This window comes from Podarcis liolepis (genome assembly GCF_965112155.1).
Source record: "Podarcis liolepis genome assembly, chromosome: 10".
Lineage (NCBI taxonomy): Eukaryota > Metazoa > Chordata > Lepidosauria > Squamata > Lacertidae > Podarcis > Podarcis liolepis.
The window spans coordinates 57,436,558-57,451,469 of NC_139562.1; the positions used below are offsets into that span (position 1 = coordinate 57,436,558).

General features: G+C 45.1%; 1 protein-coding gene and 1 long non-coding RNA gene across 6 annotated transcripts in view; one reads left to right on the forward strand and one right to left on the reverse strand.

Moving 5' to 3' along the window:
- Positions 1 to 14,912, forward strand: part of LOC310687942 — a 234,265-nt gene that overhangs the window by 38,496 nt on the left and 180,857 nt on the right. The gene's annotated exons all lie outside the window — the stretch shown is intronic.
- Positions 1 to 14,912, reverse strand: part of LAMB4 (laminin subunit beta 4) — a 69,589-nt gene that overhangs the window by 21,842 nt on the left and 32,835 nt on the right. For all 5 annotated transcript variants that reach the window (XM_083463238.1, XM_083463239.1, XM_083463237.1 and 2 more), the window contains 11 exons: positions 13,931 to 14,110; positions 12,805 to 12,914; positions 10,775 to 10,854; positions 10,336 to 10,486; positions 8,536 to 8,667; positions 6,903 to 7,088; positions 6,259 to 6,380; positions 4,801 to 4,921; positions 4,223 to 4,400; positions 2,896 to 3,039; positions 2,224 to 2,455 (listed from right to left, as the gene is read on the reverse strand). In XM_083463238.1, the coding sequence (XP_083319364.1) occupies positions 2,224 to 2,455; positions 2,896 to 3,039; positions 4,223 to 4,400; positions 4,801 to 4,921; positions 6,259 to 6,380; positions 6,903 to 7,088; positions 8,536 to 8,667; positions 10,336 to 10,486; positions 10,775 to 10,854; positions 12,805 to 12,914; positions 13,931 to 14,110 (1,636 nt within the window). The remainder of the gene's footprint in view (positions 1 to 2,223; positions 2,456 to 2,895; positions 3,040 to 4,222; positions 4,401 to 4,800; positions 4,922 to 6,258; positions 6,381 to 6,902; positions 7,089 to 8,535; positions 8,668 to 10,335; positions 10,487 to 10,774; positions 10,855 to 12,804; positions 12,915 to 13,930; positions 14,111 to 14,912) is intronic.

The following is a 14,912-nucleotide window of genomic DNA, read 5'->3' on the forward strand; positions in this document are numbered from 1 at the left end:
GCCATCATGGCTATAATCTTCTTCCAAGGTTTGAGGCAGTAATGCTTCTGAATACTAGTTGCTGGAAACCACAGGATGGGAGAGTTCCCTTGCGCTCGTATCCTGCTTACGGATTTCCCATTGGCATCTGGTTGGCCACGGTGAAAACAGGAATTCTGGACTACATGGCCCATTGGCTGGGTCCAGCACGCCCTTCTTACGTTCTTATGAACCTATTTCAAAATGGCATCAGAAGAAGGCAAGAACATAAGAAGAGAGAGCTCTTTTGGATTTTGCCAAAAGGCAAACCTAGCCCAGTATTCTTTTCTCAGAGTGGCCAACCGTCTGGTAAGATTGCAACCAGCCCTCTCTTGCTATGATTCATACGGCCTCTGAACCTGAAAGTAGCACGCAGGGTTTCTATTGTGGTTCGAGGACCCGATCCCCGCGTAGTGGAATGAAAACACACGGACACGTGATATAAGGTTAATGGGCAAGAAAAGGCCACAACTTTATTGATTACAGCAAGTGAAAAGGTATTGGCTTAGGCATTGGATCACGTCAGTTGACTCCACCCACTCGGAGAGGGGTGAGTCTAAAAGGGGGGTTTATTCACCAGTAGGTGGAGCCTGTTGATGCTAATCCAACTATAAGCTCTCCCCTGATGTCACCGAGGGTCGTGCCATGGCCTCCCACCAAGCAGGCATCGGACAGATTACACGACCGCCAGATTCCTTTAACGGAATACCCAAAAATTGAAGGCATAGGCGATGGCCACACCTAGCCCTTCGACACACCACAAACACATTATTCCAATGCCTAACCTACCCACCAATACCACAAAAGCTGTGACGATTGCTACGAGGTAGGCGAAAAAACCACAAAGCCTAATGCCAAATGGAAAAATTCCTACCAGGCCCCCCAGACAACCAGGGCGACAAACCTAAGGTCCATAGCAAGGCCAAGAGAAAACTGAAACCCTGAGCTCTCAGGGAGTGGAGGGTGGGTGACTCACGACGGGACGGCGAAAAGTGAGGCCGCGTGGCTGGTGCAGCAGCAAGTTAAGCTGCCGTCCACGCCCCTTCCAAGGCACCTGGTTGGGTGCTTGCCCATGGGCGTGGTGCGCCAGCCAGGTGAGTGGGTGGCAGGGGGCTAACGCCCCCTGCTTGAGGCAGAGATCGGATCCCGCCCACAACCCCTCCCCTCTTTGCAGGAGGAGAGTCTTTCCATAAGAAACCCCAGCAACAGTTCACCTTTCCTCGTTTTGTGGCTGTGGCATCACTGACGTAACTGATGGAGTGGACCCACTGCCTATGTGTGAGCATGTGGCTCAGCTACGCCCCTATCTGGGCAGGGATAGTCTAACTACTGTTGTCTATGCTCTGGGAACCTCAAGGTTAGATTACTGCAATGTGTTATACGTAGGGCTGCCTCTGAAGATGGTTCAGAAACTTCAGCTGGTGCAGAATTCAGCGGCCAGGTTGCTCACTGGAGCAAGACGGTTTGAGCATATTACACCGATCCTGGTCCAACTGCACTGGCTACCAATTAGTTTCTGGGCCCAATTCAAAGTGCTGGTTTTGAACTATAAAGCCTTAAATGGCTCAGGACAGCAATACCCCAAGAACCGCCTCTTTCCATATGAACCCACCCGGGGCCTGAGATCATCTTCTGAGGCCGTTCTTTGTGTGCCTCCTCCTCGAGAGGTCCAGAGGGTGGCAACACGAGAACAGGGCCTTCTCTGCAGTGGCTCCCCGTCTGTGGAATGCTCTCCCCAGGGAATTTCACCTGGCGCCTTCATTAGACACCTTTAGGCACCAGGCAAAAACGTTCCTTTTTAACCAGGCCTTTGGTTGATCTGATTGAAATCCTATGCCCTTTTAAAACGTGGCTCTTTTGAAGTTGTTATTAGGTTGCTGTTTTGATTTTGATTATACATATTGTGGTTTTATATGTTGATCTTGTTCTGTGAAATGCCCTGAGACCTCTGGGTATAGGGCGGCACATAAATTCAATAAATAAATATAAAAAATATGTGTGCATTTACACATAAAAAATAAATGTGTGCATGCACAATGGCAGCACAAAAGCTGGGGAATGTGAAGTTGGTCTGCACCCCTATGGGCATCAAGTCCACCCATAAAAATTATTTGCCCCCCAACCAAAACCCCCATCTATTTTCTATCCCTGCCACTTAAAGATGTGCATTAAATTTGCATCTTCTCAGTGTCCACCCACCCATACCTTTCACAGTTGGCTCCTGCTGTAAACCCTCTGCAGTCCAAGCATGCTCCAGTCTGAGCGTCACACAGTTCCGCAAAGCCATTGCAAGGGCAAGGCCGACAATGGGGAAATCCAAAATACCCAGCCAGGCATTGACTGCACCGTCGGCCGTCTGTTTCTGGCCGGCATAAACATTGCCCTGTCACCTGGTCACACAGAGCACTCACGGATCCTTGAGGATGGCAGTCACATGCTTGATGGAAAAGAAGCAGAGATGATACTTAAATGACAAATCCTTGCGTTATCTTAATATAAAGCCCTCAATGTGACATGACCACGATCTCTGTATAGATAGAAGTCTCTTGCTCTTTGTTGACCATATGATCAACAGTCCATACCCATTCTCATAGAGGGCAATGCAAGACCAATCAGCCTTATCCCCATTTTACAGATGAGGAATGTTTGATGTGAAATAATGACTTGCCTAAGACAACCCAGAGTGTTCACATTCATCAAGAGATTTCAGTTTGGGTTTCCCAGGTTCAAGGAAAACAAAAGACTGCCCACATGTCTTAAACGTTGTTTTTCTTAAATAGCTTAAAATTTAAAACACACACACACAGACACACACACACACACACACACACACACACACACACACACAACTGAAAGCAAGTGGCAACCAGTACTTACAAAGACAACCTTGAGACCCAAAACTATGGCTTCCGGCTGAGCATTTATCACAACAGCGCCCCATGACATTCGGTTTGCATTGACATTGACCTCCAAGCTTCTCGCAGTTAGAGTTTATTGACCCTTGTGGATGGCACCTGCAGGCTTTTAACAGAAACATGCTTTCTCATACAAACAGATGATTGCAACCAAACTCTGCATTTATTAATTTAAATTATTTGCATTCTCCTCTTCCTCAGGGTAGTAAATCAAAAGGTAAAATACCGACAACAAAACCTGAATATTTAAAAAAAACAAATAGCAGGAAAGCCAGCCAAGATAAGGTGAAAATGTATTTTAAAAAACATGCTATGGAGTGGTTTCTTTTTGGCTTGCTTCGATTAACAAGTAGGAATAGCCAATGCTGAGCTTTATCAGATTGGGAAGCAAAGGCAGAAGCTGCTACTGTAAAGATCTTGCTCCTTTTCCATGTTGATCTCACTGTGCAAGGTGTTGGCATCCTTAGCACTGCTTCCCCTGGTGACCTTAATGGATGGCAGGGATGGAAGATGCCTCTCTAGCCTTGAAGACCAGCCTGTGACACTGCCTCCACCTCTCACTTCAGCTTTATTTACTATGAACCCTGAAATTTGGGGTCCCCTCCAAACTGGTGCCAAAGTTTTGTACTCATTTTGCACTGTCCCCTCCAAACTGAGTAGTGGACAATTCAAACCGAGGTTAACCCCTAACTCCCAACATTGTCCGATTCACGCCAAACTTTTGCAATAGTTTTGTACTGCAAACCCCACATTGTGCATTTCCCACCAAACTGAGTGATTGATACTCAAACTAGTGGCCACAGGTCTCCCAGCCCCAAACCAAACATTGTCTGATTCACTCCAAACTGGAGGCAAAGTTTTGCAATCGTTTTGTATCACAAACCATGCACAAACCCCCAAAAGTAAAACCCTAAGTGACCACAGGCCACAGGTATCCCTCCAAAACCCAAGATTGTCTGATTCCCTCCAAACTGGTGCCAAACCTTTGCAATCATGTTGTACTGTTTTGTACTGCAAACCTCATGCTTTGTGAAAGGAATCAGCAAATGGTCAAAGCAAAAGCCAGTACATTAAAAAAACCTCTGCTATATACTGTGGTATCCTACCGAGCAAGAAACAGGCTGTTGAAATTTGCAAACATCTTTCAATGGCATGGAAAACAGTTTTAGTGCCTCTTAAATTTTTAAGTTTATTTTAAAAAGTCAGAACAACAAAAGTTACTTTCACTTTTGCTTCTCCTTGGAAAACATTGGCAGCATGAAAAAGCAGCCAGTGGTATAGATACTTACAAACCGCTCCATTGTGAATACGGGCAGACAGACTTGCTATTAGTTTTTCACATGCTTCTGGTAGGATATGCGGTCCAATTTCTGAAGCTATTTCAATGCAGTGATACTGCTGGTACTCTTCTAAATCAGATTTGTCGCAAAAGTTTTCCACTGAACTGATTCTAGGAATAAGTCCAAGCTTCAAAATTGACAAAAGCAAAGAAGTTTTAAACAACTGCATAGAGAAGTATAGTTCAGGGCAGGGGGATCCCTTTTAACAGCTGAATTGGATTAATAATATATTTTTACACTAGAGTTGTTATTATTGGCCTAAGCAACCTTGAATTGCTTCCTCCTTCCTTTTCCAGTCTGCCTTCCTTTAGTCACTTACACTCCCCGCTGTCTTAAAGGCACACAGCCTACAAAATCACGGATGCCCTATCCGTTTTATTGATTAATGTCTGTAATGGCGGTTGCTGGCCACCTGACAGGTAGGATATAAATAAGGGAACGGGCAAACAGATGGATGAACCAACCAACGTCCCAAGAAAATGTGATCAAACACAAAATAAAAGTTGCTACGCAGCACAGATACTTACTGAATCAACCAATATGGATGACCGGGTCCCTGGATCAGAGGCAGAAGACTTGGAAAAATAGACATCTACAAAATATTCTGTTCCTGGTTCAAAGCATACAGCAGTAGGTAGCAGCTCCATTCTGTTTAATTGAAAAGTCAAAACAAATTAAAGAATTCTGTCATTCTTTCCCCCAAGGTTTTATGATGCTCATTTGGTGGAGCTATTCGTGTGCATGAGTAACAGAACAGTAACAGAACAGAAATGACCAAGTGTTGGAAGACATAAGGGGAAAGGATGGCCTCTCCTTGGGTTTCTCCCCCAATATATCTTCTTTGAAGAAACAAACAGATAATGACCGCTCCCCACATCAAATGGGGGGTGCCTTTTGCATGGTCGCGCGTAGCCCCCCTGGATCTTGAAGCATCCCAGCATCCAAATCTACAGGAAGGAACTCGACATTTGTTGTTGTTTAGTCCTTTAGTCGTGTCTGACTCTTCGTGACCCCATGGACCAGAGCATGCCAGGCACTTCTGTCTTCCACTGCCTCCCGCAGTTTGGTCAAACTCATGCTGGTAGCTTCCAGAACAGTGTCCAACCATCTTGTCCTCTGTCGTCCCCTTCTCCTTGTGCCCTCCATCTTTCCCAGCACCAGGGTCTTTTCCAGGGAGTCCTCTCTTCTCATGAGGTGTCCAAAGTACTGGAGCCTCAGCTTCAGGCTCTGTCCTTCCAGTGATCACTCTCAGGGCTGATTTCCTTCAGAATGGATAGGTTTGATCTTCTTGCAGTCCATGGGACTCTCAAGAGTCTCCTCCAGCACCATAATTCAAAAGCATCAATTCTTCAGCGATCAGCCTTCTTTATGGTCCAGCTCTCACTTCCATACATCAGTACTGGGAAAACCATAGCTTTAACTATACGGACCTTTGTTGGCAAGGTGACATTAGGCATGGCCTTTTGGAATGGATGTTGGATGGCAAAGGGCCTTTTCAGGTGTAGGTAGTCTTGGTGGTGAGACCACGATTTTGTGGTCTCGGGTGGTGATTTCAGGCCTTGGGCGGAATCCTTTATCTTCCTAAATGGGGGGGGGGCATGAAGCGGTGACCCACGCCCCCCTTGCGGCAGTGATCCCAGGGTTCCTCGTTAAAGGGGTTGTTTGAGGGGAGGCATACACCAATAGGTAGTCATTGCTCTCCCCTGTGACGGCGGTGAAACGGGAGGCGGGCTCTCTGCTTGAACAGATGTTCTCCAGAGCCATCCCAATCCCCACACATTTTGGATAACCCTGATGTCTCCCAGATCCCCGGCTGGGGACTGGAAAGGATAAACGCCCAATGCCTGAGCCAAGGTCTCCCTACATCTGAAACTTAATAAAGTTGTGGCCAATTTTAATCCCATAGCACGTTGTCTTGAGTCATTATTCTGCTTAGGGGTCGCCTGGGATCGGGGGGACTCCTCCTGTCCACGCAATATACAAACCTTGATGTATATGGTAGAGCAAGTGAGTGTGGTTCTTGCAGGGCTGCTGTTTTCTCACAGTGTTCGCTTCCTCTAGAACCTGAAGTCTTTACAGCAATGCTTGCTATCCAGTCTTCTAAAGTCTATGTGTTTGGGAAGAAAAAAAATAAGTTGGTTTTCATACAAAGTTGAAACATGCTTGATTCTTTCCGTGCCTATAAACAAGAACATTGTGAGTTTAATTGACCAGGGAAGAAGGAAATCCAACAAGAGTTGCATAAATGCTCTTGTTCCACCAGAAATTTACACTTATAAATAGTCGGTGACAATCCGCTTCTGCAATACACATACATGGCATCCATACAAACGCAGATCCTAAGATTTGGGCATTATGCAGTGTCTGCATCTACGGTTCTACAATTTTCATATGTTGAGAAATGTTCGCACCACAAAACTAATGAGGGAAAGTCATGTAGTGGTGACTATTAACACGACAAAGATAAATTTGAAGATCAGGATAATTTTTGTGCGGTTTTGTTCAATATATTCCACATACACAATTTTGATACGTATGGTCCATATTTTGCTTTACTTTGAAGTCTTTGCTCTTTTTTTGAGGATTTGAATACGAGTTGAAACCGCCGTGGAAAAAGTGTAAGAATTACCTCTGGCTCATAGCGAATGATGATATTAAAATCCATCAGGAAAGGGATGTTGTTGACGGTAAATCTTAACCCCGCTCCATTCCGAACTCGTGCAAAACCCGGCCCTGACCATGTCACAGGTTTTCCAGGAACAGACTCTCTAATAACAACATCCAGAGCAGGGTTCCTGCCAAACAGAATTGAATCCTGAAAGGATAGATTTGCGTTTTAAATATCACATTTATTCAGGAAACAAAATGAATCCTGTCTTGCTAGGTGTAGAGCAACACACACCCTTAGCCAGGGTAGCCATGAACTCTTGAATTTCCCCTCTTCAAAGCCTACTCTTGAGTAGAAGGTCCCTGCCAGTCCCATAAGTCCTTTGTGAAAAGGGAAGATGAGTTAAGCCAGCTTCAAGTTCAACAGTAGTATGAATAATTGAAGTTAGGCTACTAGGGCCTTCTTACTTACAATCAGGGCGGATCTACACTCTTAGTTTATAACGTTAAAAATATGTTATTAAAATGTGACACCAGAGGGTGTTGCAGAGCAGTAAGCCACCACCATTGAGAAACTGCATTACACGTTTTAAGCATTATTAAATATAACGTTCTAGAAGATCAATGTAGATCCAGCCACAAATAAATACCACTCATTAAACCCCCCCCCCCAGCATCTAACAGTTAAGTTAGTGCTATATAACATTCACAAATACACTTGTACCTTGGAAGTCGAATGGAATCTGTTCCAGAAGTCCATTCGACTTTCAAAATGTTCAGAAACCAAGGCACAGCTTCTGATTGGCTGCAGGAAGTTCTTGCAGCCAATTGGAAGCCGCAGCAGCCCTGGCCGATGTTCGGGTTCCAAAGGATGTTTGCAAACTGGAACACTCACTTCCGGGTTTGCGGCGTTCGGGAGCCAAAACGTCCAAGTACCAAGGTGTTTGGGATACAAGGTACGACTGTACTCATTGAGTGTTGCAGAAACCTGGCTACTATCTCCATCCAGGTTATCAGCAATATTTCTTATATCTCAGCAGACTAACACATAATCAGGAATATGTGTGAACTATGCAGAACATAAATAGTTTTTTAAATTTTACTTTACACCCTTGATATCTGAGTATTTCAGGCCAACATGTCAGTGCATTATGACCAGATTAATTACATTTCTTTGAGATATCTTAAATCTTTTGGAAATGTTAACAGCATTCTGAAGCCTTTATTGGTGGGGAGGGGGAATAATTGCATAGGATTGGGATGGATTAGAGGAATGTCCCATTCATGAAGACTGCAAAATATGAGAAAATTATGTACACAAATCAGACCAATGGTCCATCTAATCAAAAAATGTCAATCTTGACTCACAATACTGAAAGATCTACAGGCTCCTAGTCCTCCTACCAGAGATCCAGGGATTGAATGTGGAACTTTATACATACAAACCAAGCGTCAGTAAATTCTCAAATCATCTCACCAATAACCTAAAAGGTTACTCATTGTTTTGCACAAGCCAGAAGCTACAGATAATGTGAAGTGACTCAAATAAGGCACATATATTACAGTTCTCCAAGGATCCTACCCCACACTTTTAAGAGATGGGTTTCCCTTCCTTGAAATCCCTTACAAACCAATTAATGGGACATTCGTGTTACCTGTCCAACGGCTGCTTTTCTTATGCCTCGTTTCTTGTTTCTGTTCAATACGATCTTTCCATTTTCAATTTTGAAATCATAACCTTGTTGCCGAAAATAGACATCACACCATGGTAAAGCTGTGGGCTGAACCTTATAAACAGGTGTTTTAAGTGTCAAAATGCTGGTTTTCTTTGGTTTTTTAGTTGACACACAAACACAATCAAACAATGGACAACTAGGAAAGTAATGAATCTGCATAATTAATAGTCTAAACCATATATTATTCTCCATGTCAAGGAACTTTGTACTACTATCCTACACACAAAGAGAACTCTGCTTAACTTGGGGTGGGGATCTAAATCCAAGAAAATCAAGCTTCTAATTCTTAAACTGTAATCATGTTAATTAAGGAAGGGAATAAAAAGAGAAAATTAAGAAGTGGGCACAACTATTGATTAGCTATGAAGTTTTATAACTTTAGGGCCGTGGTGCTGGGTGGATAATTGTGCTGTTTCTATTGTTAAACAATTGGGAGTAAAAGAAAATAGTAATACTTGACTATTTATTGCCAATCACCCAGAGATTTACCAGTAGATCCAGATCTACCTTCTGTCCACTGCCAGATTCCAGCATACAGGTTGCTCACCAGGGCAAGACAATTTGAGCATATAACACCAATCCTGGCCCAACCGCGCTGGCTGCCAATTAGTTTTTATGCCCAGTTCAGAGAGCTGGTATTGACCCATAAAGCCTTAAATGGTCAGGACTGCAGTACCTCAAGGACCTCCATGTGAATTGACCCTGTGATCATTCTCTCAGGCCCTTATTCATGTGCCCCCTCAAAAGGTCTGGAGGGTGGTAACATGAGAACAGGGCCTTTTCTTCAGTGGCTCCCCATTTGTAGAACACTCCTCAAGGAGGCTTGCATGGTGGCAACATCATTTATATTTAGGCATCAGGCAAAAACTCTCCTCTGTAATCAGGTCTTTGGCCTTTACCTATCTATGACCATTTAGAAGTGTGTGGGATGTTTCTAATGTACTTCCTTTTACCTTGGTTTTAATGTATCTTGTGTGAGGTTTTCTGTCTGTCTGTCTGTTTGGTTGGTTGTAAGTCACTTTGGGTTGCCCGGGACAAGATAAAGAGACTAACTAACTAACTAACTAACTAACTAACTAACTAACTAACAGAAACACAACCGTGCTTAAAAGTACATCTTACTACATCCCATACACGGACGGATTTTTGCGGTAACATTGTCTATAAATATTGTAAATAATATAAATTAAAATATACTGCCATTCGATCAACATCTTTCATTCTTCCTCTCTCACTTCTGTTTCTGCTCTGACTCCCCTCTTTAGGTTTGATCTATATTACCACAACTGCACTTTGAATATGGGAAAGGGAAAGGGAAAGGACCCCTGACAGTTAAGTCCAGTCGCGGATGACTCTGGGGTTGGGCGCTCATGTCGCTTTACAGGCCGAGGGAGCCGGCGCTTGTCTGCAGACAGTTTTTCCGGGTCATGTGGCCAGCATGACTAAGTCGCTTCTGGCGCAACAGAACACCAAAACCAGAGCAGCGCACGGAAACGCCGTTTACCTTCCCACCAGAGCAGTACCTATTTATCTACTTGCACTGGTGTGCTTTCGAAATGCTAGGTCGGGAGCAGCAGGGACCAAGCAATGGGAGCTCACTCCATCGCAGGCATTCAAACTGCCGACCTTCTGATCAGCAAGCCCAACAGTAGTTTAGACCACAGCGCCACCCACGTCCTCTATGTATATGAATATGGGAAGTAATGCCAAATAAAATACCAAAGGTGAAGATCCTGGGAGTGGCATTGAGTCTTCGGCTTCATATATATAATAGTCCAAAGGTAAGAAGAAGTAGCCTGGGGCTGGCTCAGAACACTGACGGCCCACGATGTTGGGAAGGCACTCACACTGACCATTAGTAGGTGCGCACCTAGCAGAAAAGAGAGGAAAACGAAATAGTACAAAAACTGCACAACCATGGACAGATGCTATACATCACAATACATTCTTTCTTTGTTTGTAGAGTCTCCCCAATACAGCTAGTAGCCTGTTGCACTGATGCTTGAATCCAATCCATAAATCCACTCTTGCCATTTCCAATGACTCTAATGGCAAAGGAAAGAAGGGCAAAAATCTGCACCACTTTCAGTGGGAGTTTGTGGCGCAACATTTCTTAGATGCTAAATGAAGCATTTGAAATGGGAATTCACAGACTTACAAGTTACTGTGGGCACCGCCAATGTCACAGCCACAGGGAGAACATCCGTGTAGATTGCTCCCAAGGCCCCAGTATCCTTGCTGCAGTAAAATAAAAATGGAAACCAGTTAACCCCATTTGATATTAAAAACCGTTTTACTTACTGAACCTTTTGATTCCATCCCATTCTCCGGGGATGGAGAACATGTGGCCCTTCAGATCTCATCGGGCTCCAACTTCCATAAGCTCCAGCCAGTATGGCCAATAGGGCTGAAAGATGGAAAATGAAGTCCAGCAATATCTGGAGAGTCATATCGTATTTTTCGCTCCATAGGATGCACTTTTTTCTCCTAAAAAGTAAGGGGAAATGTCTGTGCGTCTTATGGAGCGAATGCCTACAGATGGCGGGGGGGATCCGCTGCAGTTGCAAGGAGAATCCATGGTTCCCCTTCCTTCCCTCCTCTGTCGCTCGCTTTCAAGCAGCAAAGCAGGAGAGGAGCTGCTTACACGAGTGTAAGCGGCTCCTGTCCGGTTGGCTGCTTTAAAGTGAGCATGCTCTCTTTCCCTCCTTCGTTCCCCACTCAGCTGGCTGAATAGCAGCAAAGCTTTTCAGCTCGCTGAGCTGGGGAGGCGGGAGATAAGGAGAGCCTGCTTGCTTTAAAGGACAAAGCAGGAGAGAAGAGGAGCCGCTTACACGAGTGTCCATGGCTACAGCCTGCACCAAAAAAATCACGCACCCATTGTTGCCTGGGGCCGCGGTGGTGCAAAAACGTGGTTACAAAGCACAGATCCACATGGATTCTCAGGATTTTTGTATTGGGTCACCCCAAGTTCACCATCAGAGCACATAGCATGTCCATGGCTACAACCTGCACCAAAAGAATCACGCACCCACTGTTGCCTGGGGCCGCGGTGGTGCAAAAACGTGGTTACAAAGCACAGATCCACATGGATTCTCAGGATTTTTGTATTGGGTCACCCCAAGTTCACCATCAGATCACATAGCATGTCCATGGCTACAACCTGCACCAAAAGAATCACGCACCCACTGTTGCCTGGGGCCGCGGTGGTGCAAAAACGTGGTTACAAAGCACAGATCCACATGGATTCTCAGGATTTTTGTATTGGGTCACCCCAAGTTCACCATCAGATCACATAGCATGTCCATGGCTACAACCTGCACCAAAAGAATCACGCACCCACTGTTGCCTGGGGCCGCAGTGGTGCAAAAACGTGGTTACAAAGCACAGATCCACATGGATTCTCAGGATTTTTGTATTGGGTCACCCCAAGTTCACCATCAGATCACATAGCATGTCCATGGCTACAACCTGCACCAAAAGAATCACGCACCCACTGTTGCCTGGGGCCGCAGTGGTGCAAAAACGTGGTTACAAAGCACGGATCCACATGGATTCTCAGGATTTTTGCATTGGGCTACCCCAAACTCAGCGTCAGAGCACATGTCTATGGCCACAGCATGAACCACAAAAATCACGCACCCACTGTTTCATTCAGAACAATTTTTTTTCTTGTTTTCCTCTAAAAACTAGGTGCGTCTTATGGTCAGGTGCGTCTTATGGAGCGAAAAATATGGTAGGTCCCCTACACCTGCTAAGGAACATTGAGCGTATGAACAGATTAACATGGAAAGGGGTGCAGGTGGGCGGCACTTGCTTCAAAAATGGAAACAGGCTAAGTAAAGAGTTGGGTTGAATTTCCCTGCTTTCAGTCCTAGAACGGACTCCCACCCTCTCCAAAAGTGGCACGTCCAAAACCCATATGGGCTTTTCCTGGGCCTGTAACCTAGCAGCAAGCCATGTTTCTTGGGTTCTCCCTATGGCAGTACACTAACTCTGATCCCTGTTTCCTTAGCAATTTGTAAAAGACAAAGAATTCTCAGCTGAATACCACGGATTGCCACTTTGACCTTTGCTTCATCACTTCCACAGCGGAAGAGATTTTTCAAAAGGTAAAAGACAAACCCACGGGAACTTTTGTCAACGCAGAATACTGCAGTATCTGTCTCCGAACCTCTCACAGGTACCTACAGGGCATTCCTCGCAATGTTGCCCAGTGGCAAACCGCTGGCACAGACACTCTCCAGTCACTGGGTCGCAAGCAGGGAAAGACAAGCTTCCTGAAGGGTTGCAGCTGCAGGCTGAAAGGACACAAAAGAATCACCATCTCCGTGAGGCTCCCTTCACAGGCAGCAGGGATGAGCCCTCAGTAGAAATAAACCTAAGGCGGAAAACACCCTCTGCCTCCAGCAACCTTCATTCAAAGGACACAAATCCCAAGGGATGTGCTGGCAGGACACCTGACCTCTCTTACCACTCAAGAAACGGGTGTGCATAACAATATGTAGTTTTGAAAAAGCCATGGAATACAATGGACTTCCATTTGTTATGCATATCTGACACTTTTGCAATTGGCAACTAGGGTAAAATGCCCAGCTAGGGGATGTAAAAGATCCTTTCCCCCCTTCATTTCCTCTGAGTTTTATAATACAGCGTTTGCTTTAAGGGGAAAAAAAGTTCTACAATCCCTTGGTTGCAGTACTGAACGAATGAAATGATTATGGCCTGGTTAAACCATAGTTTGCAGCAAGCCATAGTTTAATGCGAACGAGCTGCATACTAGTGTGTTCATGTGGTGCTCCTGCTACACCACAATGAAACAAGCAAGAGCAGTGGCGTAGTGTGGGGGGGCGGGGGGGGGCGGCCGCACCAGGCACAACATCTGGGGGTTAGGGTTAGGGGGCGCAAATCCACAGGTTAGGGGGCGCAAATCCACGGGTTAGGAGGCGCAAATTACTTGCCTTGCCCCAGGTGCTGACAACCCACGCTACGCCACTGAGCAAGAGTCTGGCTTCTCACATTGCCTTGACCTGGGCTTGCAGTTTGCGTTTCTGCTGCAGGAGCAGGGGAGGAATACCACGCGAACTTTAGAGCAGTGTTCACCAGCATACTTGCATTTGCAAGCACCTTGAACCAAGGTTTGTTTCAAACTACGGCTTCATGTGACGTACAGACTGAGCCACAGTTTTAAGGCAGGTGTGTTCTGATAATCAAAGCTTTTAATGGGGAGGAGGAAGAGAGAGAAAGAAAGAAAGAAAGAAAGAAAGAAAGAAAGAAAGAAAGAAAGAAAGAAAGAAAGAAAGAAAGAAAAACATACGCTGACAGCCCAGGGGATCACTTCCACTCAGCCCATAGTAGTTTGGCTTGCACTTGTCGCAATGAACTCCTTCGACGTTTTCCTTGCAGTGGCATTGGCCAGCAGTGGTTCCAAGAAATGGGTCTGTACGATCCTCACACAGCCCATTGTACAATGTACCTTCAGGGTCACATTCACAAGCTATGGACAGATAGGCAGTCACAGATGTTAGTGGAAAGCAGTTAAATGGAAGCATTCACAGGCCGGAAATGTTCGCGAGTCATTGCAATAGTCAGCCTTGATACGGCTAAGCTCACCCCTATACCCTTTTAGTGAAAAGCTCAAATTTAATATACGTTTGCCTAGGGAAAGGGTCTGAAACTAATACAGTGGTACCTCAGGTTAAGTACTTAATTCGTTCCGGAGGTCCGTGCTTAATCTGAAACTGTTTTTAACCTGAAGCACCACGTTAGCTAATGGGGCCTCCTGCTGCCGCTGCGCCACTGAAGCACGATTTCTGTTCTCATCCTGAAGCAAAGTTCTTAACCTGAAGCACTATTTCAGGGTTAGCGGAGTCTGTAACCTGAAGCGTATGTAACCTGAAGCCTATGTAACCTGAGGTACCACTGTATCACAGAGCAGTCGACTCCTTGACTGTAAGAGAATACGAAACAAGTAGTGCAAATTGTACACATTTTTATACTCCTGTGGAGTCAGACGTCCAAATCCAAACAGGATGAATACGATGAAACAGGGATAATTTGCCAGAAAAAAAGATTTGAGTGTGGAATGAAATACATGGGCCATGTTTAGGGCCTACCTTGTTGCCTTAAGGAAAGAGGAGCCCTATTCAGGCTATACAGCCACAAAGGAGCAATATAAGTACAGAGATGGGATGAGAATGCATCTTTAGCTTCTTCCATCACACAGCTCCTTCCAGTTTACCTGTGTTCTGTAGCGGGGAGCCTTTTCTATTTATGGAGGATCCATGTGCAACAAAGAA